The sequence below is a fragment of the Sarcophilus harrisii genome, chromosome 1 (assembly GCF_902635505.1).
Source record: "Sarcophilus harrisii chromosome 1, mSarHar1.11, whole genome shotgun sequence".
Lineage (NCBI taxonomy): Eukaryota > Metazoa > Chordata > Mammalia > Dasyuromorphia > Dasyuridae > Sarcophilus > Sarcophilus harrisii.
The window spans coordinates 210,182,205-210,200,788 of NC_045426.1; the positions used below are offsets into that span (position 1 = coordinate 210,182,205).

Genomic DNA, 18,584 nt, shown 5'->3' on the forward strand with positions numbered 1-18,584 from the left:
CCACTGACTTTATTTGAATCAGTGCATGTTGCTCAGGATTCTCTGAAATAGCCATTTTTCCAGTTGTACAGATCAATAATATTTCATTACATTCATATAAGGAAAGGTAGGCAGCACAGTATATAAAGAGTTCCAGGACTGGAGGCAGACTCATCTTCCTGAGTTCAAATTTGGTCTCAGACTTTTTAATAGCTTGTGTGACCCTGGTTGAGTCATTTAACCCTGTTTGCCTGAGTTTCTTTATCTGTAAAATGAGCTGGAGAAGAAAATAGTAAACCTGTCTAGTATCTTGACTAAGAAGATCTCAAAAGGGGTCACAAAGAGGAGGACACAATTGACAAATGATTTGGCAACAACACATTTATATATTTGTTCAGACATTCCCAATTACCTAAAGCACCTCCTTAGATTCTGATTCTTTTCTTCCCCCATCCATGACACTTTTAATTACCCATCTGGGTCAAGAAAACTTATTTTATATGTGACTACTATTCCCTTAATTCCTGCCCTCCGTGTCCTTTTCTTTCTCTGTTGAGTTTAACTCTGTATTAAACCCTCCTTTATCCATTTAAGATACAAGTGTAAGTCATCTTGATTTTCATTCCCCTCATCTCTTCTTCCATGTTTGCATATTCTTTTTCTTGCAAATCTCAGTTATTAAAAAAAATAGCAAAATTTCAAACTTTTCTTTTTCTTCTTTCTATACAAGTGCTTTTTCCCTCCCTTGTTTTTTTACTCGTCAGAGTTTCAGAAGGGACCAATCCATCCCTGGAAATTCTTCTTCTTTTTTTTTTTTAATTTGTTTTTAATACCTTTTCAAGACAATAAAGATTTGAAAGGATACATGTTTCTTTTCTCCCTTTTAGAATATTAATACTAGATCATCATATAGAGCTTGCCACTTCCTCAAATAATTTCCTGTTTTAGGTTTCTTTGGACTCTTGTGTTCATGCATCAAACATGCTACTTAGTTCGTCTTTTATTCAGAAGTGTTTAAAGGTTTTCTGTTTTTCTAAAATTCCATTAAAGTAGTCCCCAGTAGGTTTATATTCAGGTTTAGAAGGTAATTTATTTTGGAGTGTGCGCAGTCTATCTCTTTTACCTTTTGTAACATTGAATCCCAAGATCTTCATTCTTTTGACCTTTATTTTATACCCTCTGATTCTAAAAGTTCTGTTCAGTTTTCTTGTATGGTTTCTTTAAATATATAGTCAGACCTTTTAAAAAATTACGGTTTTCAGGGAGCCCAATGATTTCTAAAATATTAGTCTTGTTATACTATGCAGGTCAGTTTTAAAAAATACTTATATGTAAATATTATATATATATATATATATATATATATATATATATATATATATATACACACACACACACATACACATATTAGATCAGATATTTTATATTTTCTTCTATTTAGTTAGTCTTTTGATTTTGTTCTAACAGTTATTCCTGTCTGTGGCACTATTGATTTTTTTTTAATCTGTTCTAGTTTTCATGGATTCCATTTTTAGGTTTCCCATTTTCTTCTAAACTATTTAGAAATTTCCTTATAGTTCAGAGCTTTTATTTAAATTTTTATCTCTTGCCTAATTTTTCCTAGATATTCATGTAGTTCTTTTGCTCACAAGGAATGAACTTTCATTGACCATTTACTCTGTCTCTTACTTCTATTGCACTTAAATCTATAAAAAAATGTCAAAAACTATGTCTTTAAAAAATAAGAGGATAGGTTAAAATGTTTAATTAAAATGAAATTTATGTTCCATTCTAGAAAAATATTAGTATGATTTTAAATAGTTATAATAATTTTTCTATATTTGCTCACCTTTACTTTTTATAATTATTCTTTATTTTAGGTATATTCTTGTCAGCATTGTCAAGTGGCGAAAAACTCAACTGTCTTAACGCGCAGATATCAGCCTCTTAAAGTGGAAGAACCATGGAGTGTTGTTACTGTAGATTTGATGGGACCTTTTCTTTCTAGCAACAGAAGCCATATGTATGCCATAATTATTACCGATTTGTTCACAAAATGGATTGTGATTTTACCTCTTCGTGATGTTTCTGCATCTGAAATTTCTAAAGCAATTATTAGTATATTTTTCTTATATGGTCCCCCTCAGAAAATAGTGATGGATCAAGGAGATGAATTTATTCATCAGGTAAAAGAAGCTACTTCTCAAATCCAGGGAAGATACTATAGCCCCCTGTCAGAATATAAGCCTTCAAAGGCACAAGGATGAAGTTACATTCCATGTCCTTGGTATATATAATGCTGTACATCTGGTAGGCTCTCAACCAGTATTTATAGATAGTGCTTTACAGTTTACAAAGTAGCTTCACCTATATTGATCATTGTTTGATCCTTGCTAAAACCTTGTGGAGTATATTATTAATTTTATTCTACAGATGAGGAAACTGAGTCAGAGATGTGTTTAGTATTGTATGTAGTCATACATACAGTAATTGGTAGAGTCAGGGTTTGTACTCAGGTTTCCTTAATTCTCCAACCTTTCCAATACAGTTACACTGCTTGTTTGATTTTTTAAACAGAGTGATTAAGCAGTAAAGAAGTTACAAATGTTAAAAAAAAATAGTATGACCTTGAGAACACATAATTCATTGCAATGTTATAAGCATCAAAAATATGATAATTTCCTTCATGCATGTACTTTGATTTAACAAAACCACTACTAAGCATTAATACCAAAAGAGATTACAAAAAAAAAAAAAAAAAAACCTATTATGTATAAAAGGTATTCTTCCCAGTTCTCAGGGCAAAAAAAATTAGAAATTGAGGGGATGCCCATCAATTGGGGAATGGTTCAATAAAGTGTGATATGTGTTTGTGATGGATTATTATTGTTCCATGGGAAATGTCGAGCAGGGTGCTCTGCGAAAAAAAACAACTGGAAAGTTCCATGAACTCAAGCAAAGTGCAATGTACTGTATACAAAGAAATGGCATTGTTCTGGGATGACCAGTTTAAAAGACTTCGCTATTCTCAATAGTATAATCACTCATGACTACTCTGAAGGAGTTTTGAAAAAACCTTTCTATACCCAGAGAAGAAACTAACTGAATATAGATTGAAGCATTCTCTCTTTCTCTCTCTCTTTTTTTTAAACTTAATTTTTCTTGAGGGTTTTTAATTTTCATTAGGGCAGGAGATCTATGTTTTCTTTCACAACTAGACTTTTATGGAAATGTTTTATAAAACTTCAAAGTGGTTTCTTAATTGTGGATGGGGATAATAAAGAGAACTTAAAATTCAAAAATTTTATGAACAAATGTTTAAAAAAATTCATTTTGAATGTAACTGGGGGGAAAATATTAAATAAATAGAATCAAGAAGGAAAAAAATGCTAATTTCCAATGACAACAACATGGATTTTCCATTTAGAGTTTTTTGGTTTCCTTATTTAACAACTCATTAAGTTTATTTAGACTTAGGTTTGGTGTAAATTAGTGTGAATCAATACATTATCTTTGTATGGATTTCAGAATTATTTAATTTTCTAAGGTCAGCCCTTTCTAAAGTCTTCTAAGAGAAATTACAACTAACACAGGGAAGAAATTAGAGTTATCTAATAAACTTTTAAATTAAGAGAAAACAGACCAAATTTTTATCTCAATTTTTTACTACTTCATTTTTTTATATATGTTACATTGCCTCCCATCATTGCAAACTTTCCATTCTTTCTGCTCTTGGATTTTCAGTACCAACCTCTTTATTCTTTTTGCTCATTCTATTTGATTGCAAGAACCCAATGAAATTCTGTAATAAAAACTTATGACATAGTTTCCCATAAAAAACAAGTAAAAATGAGATAGAGAAGCAGAGTATATGGTATTTAAGAAGCCTTGATCTTCACTGAGCTCCTATAAGACAGGGTTCTTATTTTGAAGTCTATGAATTTGGGTTAAAAAATGATAACCAAATTTTAGTATAATTGGTTTCCTTTAAAATATAGTGCTTTTTGGTTTATACACTTAAACACATTCTGATAAGGGGTTTAAAAGCTTCACTAGACTTCCCAAAAGTAATTCATCCCACAAAAATATTATTAAAACCCATCTTTTAAGGCATTCTTGATTTCTTTTAAGCACATGATTTGATGCTTTTTTTTTTATTATTATTATATATATGTCTAATTTCTTCTACCAGGAAGCTGATAAAGATTTCTTTTCCCGCTCTATGTGAAGTTCTAATACTAGGAAGCTGATAAAGATTTCTTTTCCCACTCTAGACTATCCCTCTGCTCAACGCCAAAGTGTTCTTTTTAAAGCACAGACCTTCCCATGTCACCTTCTTACTCAATAACCACCATTTACTCCCTTTCACCTTTAGTATCAAATATAAAATCCTCTTTTTTGGTTCTTAAAGCCCTTCATAACCTGGCACCTTCCTACCTTTCCAGTTTTTTATACCTTACCTGCATTGTATTCTACATTCCAGTGACACTGATTTTCTTGCTGCTCTTTGAATAAGGCACTCCATTTCTCAATCTATGTTACTTCACTGGTTGTTCTGAGTCCCAGATTTTCTCCCCTTTTTTCTCCAATTACTGCTTTTGCTATCTTCCTTCAACTCTCAACTAAAATTCCACCTTCAGTAAATAGCAGTCCCTCTCGATGAAAAAGGCTTCCTTCTGAGTTTACCTCCAATTTTGTATGTACATAATTGTATGTCTTTCCCATTAGATTGTGAGCTAATTCAGGGCAAGGACTGTCTTTTGCCTTTCCTTGTATCATCAGTACTTAGAACAGTGTTTGGCACATAATAATCTAATAAATGCTTATTGACTTTATTACATAGACATTTTCAAGGGAAAGAACATGGTAAAGAATTATATTGAAAGCTGTAATTGGCAAAAGAAATGTGCAAAAAATAATATTTTGTTTTATTTTTCAGATTAATGGAGAACTCTTTGGACTTTTTGGTACAAAGCAAATGGTCAGTTTCTATCCATCTCAACCAGATGATGCAAATGAAAGAACTGCAAACACAATTAAAATTTTTCTTTCAAAATACTGCCTCGACCACCCAAATGATTGGGATGACCATCTACTAGCTATTTCTTATGCCTTCAATTTGACTCATTTGGTATGTACTTTTTGTTTCTTTGGTTAGAGTTTTTTAATTGATTATGTTTGGTTTGATATCTGAGGCATTTCATACCAGATTTGAATGATTGTTTTTTTCCCCTTGAAATAGGAACCTTCAAAAAATACACCATACTTCCAAATGTTTAATCGAAATCCAGAAGAACTTGGAGCTTCAGATGTGTTTCATAAAGGAGAAGGTAGTGATAGCATATGCATGTTTGCCAAAATTTTACGTGCAGTTAAAGACGCTGATAAAATAATGGTGGACAAGACAACATCATCATGCCAAGTAATTCTCATTAAAATTACTTACCAATTAAATGACTATTTTTAAAATGCCCATCGTTTATCTAGCTTACCACTAAAGCAAATTCTGACCTTTTTTCATTTGGGCAATATGCCCATTACTTGTCAAAAAAGTGCTTTGATCTTTCAATAAATATGTTTCTTGTTTTTTTCTTCTTTAACAAATGCAGTTGGATAATCCCATTCATGATGAAACACAAAGTAAAAACAAAATTATCATTAAAAAGAGACCAAAGCAACAGAATCCATTTCACCTTAAAGTTGGACATGAAGTTCTACGACAAAGGAAAAATTGGTGGAAGAATGGACGTTTTCATTCAGAATGGGTTGGTCCTTGTGTCATAGACTACATTACAGAAAAGGGATGTGCTGTCCTAAGAGACAACACAGGTACCAGACTTAAGAGACCCATCAAAATGTCACACCTTAAACCTTATATAAGAGATTCTGGTGAACAAGGTAAATCTCAGTAATTATTTTACTCAGTTGTTTTTTGTTTGTTTTTTTTTAATTAAAAAACAAGAAAGATAAATTTTTTTAAATTTTGTTTCAGTTTGTACTTAGCTTCTATCAATTCTTTCTCTGGAGGTGAATAGTATTTTTTGTTATAAATAGTTCATAATTGTTTTGGATCATTGTAATGCTTAGAATAGTTAAGTCATTCACAGGTGATCTTTGTACAGGATTGCTATTATTACCTACATAGTCTCATGATTCTGTTTACTTCACTTTGCATCAGTTCAAATGAGTCTTCCTAGACTTTCTGAAGTTTTTCTGAAATCATTCTGCTTATCATTTCTTACAGTATATTAGTATTCTATCACAATTACGTATCACAGCTTGTTTACCCATTCCCAATCAATGAATATTCCCTCAATTTCCAATTCTTTGCCATCACAAGAAGAGCTGCTATAAATATTTTTGTACATACAGTTTTTCCTATAAGGTCACATTTATATCTTCCTTTCAAAAAAAAAATACTTCTTAGTCTGATTTTAAAAGGATTGGATTTTAAGCAAACAAAAGGTCATTGAATAATCATCCCCTTTAAAAAAAAAAAATGACTATAATTCCACTGAACAAGTATCCAAGAACTCTGTGACTGTATGATTATGGTTGTCTGTTTGCATCTATTATGATTACTCTGCAGTATTCAGATTTTAAAACCATATCAGAGGTTCATTATCTGAGGTAAATCTGCTTTTTCTTTTTTGGCCTCCAGAAAATATTCTTTCCTTATAGCAAAAATGTTAATTGTACAATATCTTCTGATCTACATTGGTACAGGAAGTTTTCTAATGATAAATTCCTTCTACTAATGAAATCTGGTTTAAAAATTCTTTTTTATTTGTATCTCTTTAAAATATATTATTAAGTTTGCTATTTTCATGCTTTTCTGTAGTTCTCTGCTGTTAACATAACTTTTCTTCATTATTGACATTTGCTTATCACCCTTTTTTTTATAATATTATGTGTTTGTGAAATAGGTTTGTGAATTAGGCAAAAACAAAATGACATCCAAAACTCAAACTTCAGTCATGCTGAAGAAAATAATTTTTGTTACTTTCTTATTTATTATCTCTTTTTTGCCTGTGCCCCCTCTCCCTCCATAGAAGCATATGATCTTTCTATCCTTAAACCTTTATTTACTCTGTCTTCCCATTCAAACTTTTCTCTTATGTCTTTATTATTGCTAGATTAATTTTTTTTTGAATAATCTATATTTGCTGACTTCTCCCTCACTTATTTCTCAGCTTCTTTTGATCTGGATTCTGATCTATCACTTACTAAATTGATGTTTCTCTAATTACCAACAATCTCTGAATTGATCAATCTAAGGACATTGTCCTCTTCTGGTTGTCTTTTATATTAGATTTTTTTTGTTGCATCTTCATCCATTTACCTTATTTTCTCCTTAGCCTAGGTGTTCCTAGCGACCTTTTCTTTCCCTACACTGTTTCTTTGGTGTGATATTTTGTTTTCTTAGATTGAATGTCATTTCTATGTCTAGATGACTTCTAATTTTTATATATATATAACCCAAACTCTTCAACTCTAGTCTTGCAAGCATCATGAATTACCTGATATCTCCTATGGATAAATTAGCAGCATGTCAAACTCAATTTACCTCAAATAAAACTTATTTCACATTAAACTTTCATCAAACTTCTCTGTTTATATTGCAGGAAACACTATTTGCCCAGTCATCCCAATTAGTGATCTTAGTAGCATCTTTGACTTTCTTCTGTGCCTTTCTCCTAGCCAATTGAATGTCAAATCTTATTAATTTTATTTTTGCAACTTTGTTGCATTTACCCCTTTTGTTTCTATTCTCACAACCACTACTTTAATTCATCATATTTTGTCTAAACTACTACAATATTCTCTTAATTTTTTCCCCCTTAATTGGCCTCTCCATCCCAGTCTATCAAAAGATTACCAAAATAATCTTCCTAGGATGTTACCCCCTTCTTCAGTGGGTTCCCATTATCTCTAGAATAAAATGTACTCAATCTACAATCTAAAATCTTCTTCTACCTTTCTACTCAACCTTATTTTATATAGTACTGTCCTTCCTAAACTCTGTGTTCCATCCAAATAATTAATATTGATGTTAATATTAAATAATAATAAATATTAATATCTTTTCCCCAAATTAAGCATTCCACATTCAGCTTAGGTGCTCCTAGTCCATGAATCCTTTCTCAATATCCTCTAACCTCAAGTTGATAAGGTCTTCTCTCTCCAGTTTACCCTCCATCATACTTATTTTTTCAGTCACTCATGAGTTCTTGAGAGCTATTTTGTTTTTGTCTTCATATCTCTACTGCCTAACACAATGCCAAATATTCAGTGCTTAATAAATGTTTGTTGAAATTCATGTCACCTCTCTGGAGCTCCATTATCAACACATGAGGGTTTGGACTACTATTCTTCAAACTTTCTTCTTACTGAACATCTCTGCATCTATGATTATTACATTAGTATGGAAAATGTAACTAAATTAAAAGAAAAAACAGGAAAAATACTTCAAAAACTTTGGTAATATGTACATAAATGAAAAGAATAATTACTTATTAAGAGCATAGAATAAACTTTTTTCCAAGGTTGGAAATAGGCAAAATAGAAAGGGCTTTGGAAGATGTAATTCAGAATAATTAAAACAATTGACAGTAGTCTAAATTTCCAAAATGTCAAATATCCTGTTGATAGTGGTTTTTTCTGTATGTTCCATGGATGCCCGCATGTAGCACAGTATTTATTGGCACTGTGTTTTTCATTTTTTGATAGCTATGAAGTAGCTATTTAGTAGTCAGCCAGCCTATCTTACACTTTGCAAATGAGTCTGTCTGCTTGTCTTCTTTTATGTGGGCCATAAAACACTTTTCTTGAAGTATACTAAACACTAAACAATTACAAAAAATAAAGTTTTCTAAGGCCATTGTATTTTCCACCATTAATTCAAACATGATCTTCATTAAAGTGTCTCTAACAATAACAAGTAAATTCACTTCACTTTTTAAAAAATAATGTTACATATAGTTGCATGTAAATTTTTAAATTCATTTAAAAAATAAATGTTGTTTTTACATGCAATTGGGAAAAATACAAAATTATTTTTTAAAAAGTGAAGTCAATTTATTTCATGTAGAATTTTTCATTGTGATAATCATTATTTGTATAAAATTTTCTAAGTCAGTCCTGTGGAGTTCTATTACATATTTTATTTGTTTTAAAACATTTTTCCCCAGTTTAATTGCTTTAAGTACTATAAAATTGATCATTTTCTGCTTCCAAGAAGGAAATTTGTTAAATTAGATGTTAAGTACTTCAGATGTCCATTCAGATGTCAATATTCCAGAATACCAGTCTGGATACTAGAAAATAGAATTTTTATGTCATGAATTTAGGTCTTTAATAATCTGAAGAATTTTAAACTTTATTAAAGAGTTCAACCAGGATTGTTAAAATGCCTTTTAAAATTTCATTAATTTATCTATTTGTGCTTCCAGAAGTATGTTGAAAAAAGAAGTACATATATATATATACACACATATGTATATGTATATATATATACTTTTAAAACTCAACCTGTGATCATATTGGTTCAGGTAACTCCTAGGGAGGAAGCTCCACCTTCCAGTTTAGATCTGCATCTTTTCTGCAAATTAAATACAAAGAGAGTTGCCTAAAGTCACTGTGATATTAACTTAGATTGATACAGCCAGTTTGTATTAAAGATAGGATTTGAATTCAGGGCTTCCTGACCATTTGGCTGACTGTATTTATGACACAATGCTACCTCCCAGAAGACTAATTCGAGGAGCATAATTTCCAAACATTATGTTATGGAAGGGAAAAATAAAATACAGAAACCATAAACTTTCTGGTAATCTGATAGGATTTTTTTTTTTAATAAGAACTTTTTTTCACATTTATTTAGTATTTTATTTTTCCCTGGTTATATTTAAACAATTTCTTTTTTACATTTGCTTTTAAAGCTTTGAGTTTCAGATGCTCTCCCTTATCCCTACTCCAACCTCCATTAAGAAAACACATGTCAAGAAAATCTTACTCTTAAAAAACTTCTCATTCTTTCATAGGTGTGAACTATCATAATTGCTAAATACTAGTTTCTTCATATACCTATTCATTAGATATTTAGGAAAAGGAAATTTCTATTTAGATTGGTATTCTTATTTAATTCTTATTTTGCTTATAGTTATAATTGATTGCCTTTCTGAAAGATAAACTCATGATTTTTTTGTTCTTTGTTTTAGATAACCATTATCATTTGCATGATTCAATAGTGGCTGATCATGACTATGTTGGTTTACCTGAAATTCCAATTGCATCATACCAGCCAGAAATTCTTGTAGAAGATGCAACTATTTGTGCAGCAGATGACAAATTACTTGTACCAAGCAAGGATCATGGACTATCAGAAAGCAAAAATTCTAAAATTTCTCAACTATTTGAAGATCATGGCATTCAACCTGTCAACTTAAATCTTGAAAAACAGACTTTTAGTCTGTTGGATTCTTCAAACCAAGGCCTTGATTATTTAAATTAGATAAATTCAAGCAGCGTTTGCTTAGAATTCATAACTCTTTTATAATGCTTTGACTACATTAGACAAAAAAAAGATGTTAACATTAAATCCTGAAATGGTTTAAGCTATTTATTTAGTAAAATATGTATATATGTAATGTGTGTGTGCACATGTGTATGTATATACACATATAAAACACATAATTACACTATATATAAAAATGATAAATGTATTTAAGGTAAATATTATGAAAAATGTATTTTTCCCAAAAGAAGTAGAGGGTGTGTGTTTAAAACCCCTTCACTTTAATAAAAGAAAATTAAATTCTAGCTTAATGTTTACTGTTTTTCATTCTGATTTTTTTCATGAAATATTGTTTTTCAAAATGTAGCAGATTGTACTGTATTACCTAGAATTGAATTTTTAAAATACTGAAATGAATTTTTATACTATGTGAGATTAATATAATGTTGGAGAAAACAATTGAGGTGTATGTCAAATGGAATCTTATATTAGGTACATCAACATTTTAGGATAACATCAGAAATAAAAAAATATCTTTTCATTTAGAATATTATTTTCGGGAGCCAAGATGGCGGAGAAGGTACACACAATTTTCTAAGCTCCTCTCATCCCCTCAAAACCAACTATTTAATTCAGCCTCAAAAATAGCACTTGACTGCTAAAATTCATGAAGGGTAGAATAGAAGCACACAATTTACCAGTGGAAGATAATCTGGAAGATCGCGGGGAAAGGTTTGTCCTGAGGGACCAGGAACAGACCAGCACAGGCAGGGAGAGACTAGCGTCCTGAGCAGACCAGGGGCAGGGGTGATCTCTGTTGCTAGAGAAGATATAGAGATGACTCTGCTATAGGCTTACTGCTCTGCCTTGATTACAAAGCAGTAAACTGGCAGAGAAAGCCTAAAACAGAGGGTACTCACCTAACAAGATCCGGCTGTCATCACTTAAACCCGGAAGTGACTCAGGCAGACTGAAACGAAGCCCTGCAGCCACACCCTGCAGTTCGGGGCTTTTGTGGGGGCAGTTACAAACCCACACGGCAGGGGGGCACAGCCTGGACAATAAACCAAAATCAGCACGGTGGGGGGCTTGGCCTGGGGCAATAGAACTTCCCCAGCAGACTGTGCTTCCCAGGGCAGAGATACTTCTGGTCTCTGCAAGTCCATTCACTGCTCAGCTGCTAATACCCACAGCCCTAGGACAGGATTTGGCTTGGGATAGCGAAACTCTCACTGCTCAGCATCTAGCCCCAGGGCAGTTGTTAACCCGCACAGCAGGGGTTCTTTGCAGGGCACTTTCCCAGCTCAGCCCCGCAGGCCTGAGTTACTTCTGGTGGGGAACTCTTTCTTACAGGAATTTACTGAACTGATGCTAAGTGAAATGAATTGTAACATATTTAACATGTATAGGAGTGCTTGCCATCTGGGGGAGGGGGTGGAGGGAGGGAGAGAAAAAGTCGGAACAGAAGTGAGTGCAAGGGATAATGTAAAAAATTACCCTGGCATGGGTTCTGTCAATGAAAAGTTATAATTATGAAAAAAAAGAATATTACTTTCTAAAAGAGATAGATGAACTTTAATTAACTTGATCCATTATTTATATACTCTATATGTTGTGGGGGTTTTTGTTTTTGGCAAAGCAATTGGAGTTAAGTGACTTGCCCATATATGAGTCATATAACTACTAAGTGTTAAATGTCTGAGGCTGGATTTGAACTTGGATCCTCCTAATTTCAAGCCCTGTGCTCAATCCACCACAGCATCTAGCTGCTCTTGTATATATAATTTGACAGGCATACACACATATACACATATAAATGTACATATATGCATGTATATATGTAGATGTGCATTGTGTATTTGCACATGTATAAATACATTATATATATTCATATGTGTATGCATTTGGATATGTGTGTAAATATATATATATATATATATATATACACACACACACATACACAGAGACTTTTGAGACACCCTGCATATACACACATACTTAATATATATATATATATATATATATATATATATATATATATGTATACACACACACAGACTCACATGCATATTTCACTTGTAATCCCTTTCAGAAGAGTCAAATGATACCTGTCATGAGGGAATTTTTTTTTTAATTCAGATAATGTTCTGGTGCCAAACACTATTTCTCTATAATCAAAAGCTGTTTTCTTCCTCAAGAACCCATTTTAAGACACTATTTTCCTGCTAGTGCTATGTGGTGACAACATAAAATATGTCATGAAACACAATGATATCAGAAGAATTACGATTTCAACTGACCAAAAAGATAATGGAAAGTTTTATAGGCTGAAGGATATCAGTGGTGATGTTATTAGAAGTATAAAAGACATCTTTAAAGATGAGCCAGTCATATAATCTCAAAATATGAGCTAGCAGGGCCCTCAAAATCCCTTTTCCATTCTTCAATGAGGAATCTTCGTATGACATCTACAAGTGGTCATCAAGTCTCTACTTAACTAAACTCTGGTAAGAGAGTTCACCATGGCAGCACTTTTTGTGGTAGCAACACACTGGGAACAATGTAATTGCCTACCAATTAGGAAATGGCTAAGCAAAATGTGGTACATGAAAGTAATGGAATATTACCAAGCTTTAAAAAATCTGATGCATCCGAAGATTTATGAACTCATGCTAAATAAGTAGAATCAGAAAATCATCACACATGATGATTAATATAAATGAAAAGGATAACTAAGAATAATCAAAAGTGGGGTGAAATTATAATTGCTAAACTTAGTTCCAATAAAAGATAATAGGACACTTCATTCCCTTTTATAAAAGAGATAATGGAATACTTGATATAACATCAGTGTTAGTATGCTATTTAGTGTTATGAAATTTTTTTTCTTTATCTTTTGAAATTCTGCATTAGAAAGGATGGCTCTCTGGGAAGATTAAGGTAAGGAGAACAATGGGAAATGTGAGTAAAAACAAAATATATTAATAAAATTTTATTTGAAAATAAAGATTTAGGAAGGATTGGTGAATTTTAATCTGTATCATTTGAGGGATTACCCATTTTAGTAGTGTTGTTATTAGGAGTATATGTGTTTATCTTGGTATTAGTAAAAAAAAATTCTTATAACTTCTGCACTAAATGCTGAAGAATGCAAATTGATAAGAATGTTGACCCAGATGCATTGTAATATTCTCAAATGCCTAAAAAAGACTATGTTATTTTCAGTATACTGTTTATCCTTATCAGAAATTAAAAAGACCTTTAGGAAAATTTTCAACAAAAGTTGAAGTGATGCCCTTTCTAATTATTTCTTTTTGCCTTTAAGTGCCTTAAAAATTATTTTTCCATATTCCAAATTGAGTCACAAGGTGGCAGTATTAAATCATGAAAAGTGACTTTGCTAAGCATGAAATGTGCTAGTTTTTCCAAAACTAGAAATATGGTGGGTTTTGACCATGTTCATTAATTTATTTTTTTTCTAAATGACCTTTATCCCAAATTTTAATTTACAACTAATATTCAAGGTCTTCTAGAACACTTTGGATTACTCATTTGCACATATTATATTCTTCATATTTATTGGTATAACTACCTAACATCACTTCATGATATATAGATTATTCTTGAAGACAAGGATTTTTGCATTTTTGTATCCTCAATGCATAATATATAGCTTTACCCAACAGATATTTTTAAAGTACTTATTTAGTTATAGAAAATATATCTTTAGGACTTCATTTTATTCAATTTTACTTTCATCATTTATATATTTTTAAAAATTTAGAAATAAAAGAGAATCATCTATTTGGAAAGATGTCTGACCTATATCTCCTAAAATATTTGGCAGTGCAAGAACCCAATACAAATCACATTTGGATCAGTGGTGAGTTTCTTCCCAGGCTAACATTTTTTAAAACAAGATATTGTGTGTATATAAGAGCAAGTACAAAAAGGAAAAGCAATACATGTGTGTAGTGGGACGGAAATGAAAATGATTATAATATTCTGAATCCTGGTCTTGTATTTGGACTTTAATGATTCCTGAACCAAAAAAAAAAAAAAAAAAAAAAAAAAAAAATCATCCTTTCAGTTGAGAAACAACTGGGAAGTATAGTATTAGGAAATCCCAGGAACAAAAGTCCCTTTACTAATGCAGATTTGTATCTTCTTTGAAATTTCCATTCATTCATCAATTGCCTTTTAAACCTGGTACCTAGTTGAGTGACTACTGACAGACTAAAGCACTAAAAGGCTAGATTAGATGACTTGCCCAAGGCCACACACCTAATCTCAAAGTCAGAAGTTGAATCCAGGTTGTCCTAGTTTAAATCCTCTACCCCACAGTGCCTTTTTATGAGAGGAAATAAAAGGGGGAGTGAGCCAAATTAGTTTTATATATATATATATATATAATGTAAATAAATTAAAAGGCTCATCTTCCAGGAAGTAAAATAATTTGTTTATTTATTGAAATAACTCTGCATTATTAAAATTAGATTTGCCCTCTACACAATAAGATCAAGAAGAAAATGACAGGAAACAAATCACATAATTTAATATGAATGGCCTGAATTCTCCCATTAAGAGAAAAAGTTACAGAACAGATCAAAAAAAATCAAAAGCATTAAGTCAATCATTAATTCTCTAATAATTTTTAAGATTTGTACTTGGGGATTGGGATAAAAAACCGTTTAAAAAAATTTTACTTGCAAGGAGCTTGTATTCTTCCAGTAGAATACAACTTGTATGAACTAACCATGTATCAGATGTGGTAGCTATATCTATATGTTGTCTGAGCAAGTTGTTTTCCTTATAATGTATTAAAACCATCCTTGAAACTTCAACTGACTCAGGAAACTGTTGACATTACTCACTGGTGACCTGAGTATAAATAGCCACAAGGAGCTCTAGATCCTTTCTTATCTCTGACTGGTAGACCAACATAGGCAGGGAAGTTGTGCTCAGCTGAATCAATACAAGGAATCCTCATTATATAGCCTACTGAATATGTTTTCTCTGATATAGTTGAGGATATCTCATTTTGTTAATTATTGGATGACCACAAATGTCTCATTTTGTTTTAATATCAGACCCCAATTGAAGACTGAACTGAGTCATGTCAATCTCAAAACAAGAAGTAAATACATGTAAAATAATTTCAAGAGGGAGAGAATGCTAATTACTGAGGAAAATCAGAAAATGCTTCATGTAGAAGTTGACATTGCAACTGTGTTTTGAAAAAAGATACTATGAAATGAAGGGGGACATTTCAGATAGCTGAGACCAGTTGTGCAAAGGAACAAGAGCAAGAGTTAGCATATTACATACATTGCTTGTGAGGAAGTACTTTGAAATTGGATTTGAAAAATTAGTAGAGCCTAAATTGTTGAGGACTTTTCCTATCAGCTGAGGATTTTGTATGTTACCCTACAGGCAATAGAGAGCTTTTGAAGATTTTTTAATAGAAAGCTGACATAGTGGTGGTAATGGTGGCAGTAGTATATGTGAGCATGAAAATGTGTTTCTGTGTGTTAATAAAATGGGTCTCATCATTTATATATTTTAAAAATATTTTAGTATCATTTTGTTTTTTAAAATGGTAATCATTTGCCAATAGCATTCTGTGCCCTATCCCAAACATCTGATAATCATGTAATAATTGTGATATGGGGTTATTATTATCTGATGTTATAGTTGTAATTGATAGGCCTTGAACATGAAATCCTATTAGGGAGGCCAAAGTCACTTAGGCTAAGTTGTCCTCATGACAATCAATAACAGACAGCTGGTATTTTTCCACTACTCTAAGTCATTATGAGTGTATATAGAGTTTCAACTCCTGAGTGGATGAGGTTCTCTGCTTCCTTCCTTACTGTGTATTATCTAACCCATATCGGAATCCCCATTACCTACCAGAACTTTCACACAATTTCTGGTTCCACTCAATTCTGCTGGAATAAGATAAGGAATCATGGAGAATTTCCTTACTACATGTAAGTCAAATTTAGAATGTCCTCTCCTACATTTGGTTCTGATTGTCCCAACCAAGCCCACCTTTATCATATAAGATGTCTCTCTCAGATCTTACTCTGAGCATGGAGTCCCACTGAAATTTTACCACCGTAAACTCCCTTGTGTAAGTAATCCTTGCGCCTGCATAGCTCAATCTCTCTAAGTTGTCATATAATGTGTGTGTATTTGTTGTTTTTAGTTTTTGCCTGCTTGCTGCACCTCATATTAATAAGGCTCATACTTATTATACTAGCTTCCCACTTTTTGTAAACCCTTCAAACCAGATCCTTGTTCTAACAAGAGCCAAATTAGAGCAAATAGACCTCAATTTTCAGTGGCAATAACTTCAACATCCTGATTTGTTATATCAGTAATCTGCACATTTGTGGGCTACACTGAAGACTTCTTTTTGCTTCAATTTCATGGTATTTTCTAGTGAAGTAAGCAGAAAAATATCACCATGCAAATGACTATAATAATGCAAATGAAAACAATATTTAAGGACATCAATAAATTGATTGAGGAAATTTATTGCAAAGAATTATTTTTAAATGTTTCATGACATTTTGATATCACAGTAATTTTTGATTTACACTTACCAGTGTATTTATATATTAATTACCAGTATTATATATATATATATATATTAAATAAAATTTATATATTTTATATATATATATACCAGTGTAATATATAAAATCCTGCAGGAAGAGATAGAAAGAGAAATCCTATGTAAAATAACTGTCAATAGTATAAAGTGTTTGGGAATCTATTTGCCAAGGGAAAGCCAGGAACTATGTGAACAAAACTACAAAACACTTTTCACATAAATAAAGTTAGATCTAATCATTTGGAAAATACCAAGAGCTTGTGGGTTGGCCAAGCAAATATAATAAAAATGACAATACTACCTAAATTAATCTACTTAGTATCATACTAATGAAATTCCCAAGAAATTATTTTACAGCTCTAGAAAAAAACAATAACAAAGTTCATCTGGAAGAACATAAATTCTCAAGAATTTCAAGGGAATTAATGAAAAAAATGCCAATGAAGGTGGCTCAGCTGTGCTAGACCTAAAACTATATTATGAAGCAGCACTCATCAAAACCATTTGGTATTGGCTAAGAAATAGAATAGTCAGTGAAATAGGTTAGGTTAATAGGCAAAATAGTCAATAACTATAGCAATCTAAAGTTTGACAAACCCAAAGGCCCCAGCTTTGGAGATAAGAACTCATTATTTGACAAAAACTTGTGACAAAATTGGAAATTAGTATGGCAGAAACTAGCTATTGATCCACATCTAACACTGTATATCAAGATAAGGTAGAAATGGGTTCATGATTTAGACATAAAGAGTGACATTACAAGCAAATTAGAAGAACATAGGATAGTTTGCCTCTCAAATCTGTGGAGAAGGAATTTGTTATCAAAGAAGAACTGGAATTCCTTACTGAGTACCAAATTGACAATTTTGGTTATATTAAGTTAAAAAGGTTTCGTGCAAACAAAATTAATATAGACAAGATTAGATGGGAAACTTCTAAACTGGGAAAACATTTTTACATTGAAGGGTTCTGATAAAGGCCTCATTTTAAAAATTTATTTAAAAAATGATTCAAATTTATAAGAATTCAAGCCATTCTTCAATTGATAAATATCCAAAGGATATTAACAATTTTCAGATGAAGAAATTGAAGCCATTTCTAGTCATATAAAAAAGTGCTCTAAATTTCTATTAATCAGAGAAATGCAAATTAAGACAACTCTGAGATAGTATTACATACCCTTCAGATTGGAAGATGACAGGAAAAGGACAAGATTATCAGTCAGCAATTTATCGAGAAGTGGTCTCCAGAATTTGGTTATCACTGACCAATAGATTATCTATTTGACAGTCAGGAATGAACTGAGGAGTGGTCTATTCACAATCGTCTCAGGAGTTTGATCTGTGGGACTATTCTGAGTCCAGAAGCTATCTGACTGAAACAGACATTGTCAGAACAATAGCACTCCTAAGTTGGGTGTGGGAGGGGGCAAAGCCAAAGGACTTTGGAATCAGATTGCCAGAACAG

At 31.9% G+C, this 18,584-nt stretch overlaps 1 protein-coding gene across 5 annotated transcripts in view; it reads left to right on the top strand.

Annotated features, from left to right (window-relative positions):
- The window catches only part of GIN1 (gypsy retrotransposon integrase 1), a 38,595-nt gene extending 27,795 nt beyond the window's left edge, over positions 1-10,800 (top strand). For all 5 annotated transcript variants that reach the window (XM_031968844.1, XM_031968834.1, XM_031968860.1 and 2 more), the window contains 5 exons: positions 1,860-2,165; positions 4,919-5,110; positions 5,222-5,401; positions 5,589-5,877; positions 10,200-10,800. In XM_031968844.1, coding sequence (XP_031824704.1) covers positions 1,860-2,165; positions 4,919-5,110; positions 5,222-5,401; positions 5,589-5,877; positions 10,200-10,492 — 1,260 coding nt within the window. In that variant the 3' untranslated portion in view covers positions 10,493-10,800. The remainder of the gene's footprint in view (positions 1-1,859; positions 2,166-4,918; positions 5,111-5,221; positions 5,402-5,588; positions 5,878-10,199) is intronic.
- Positions 10,801-18,584: the final 7,784 nt, after the last annotated feature.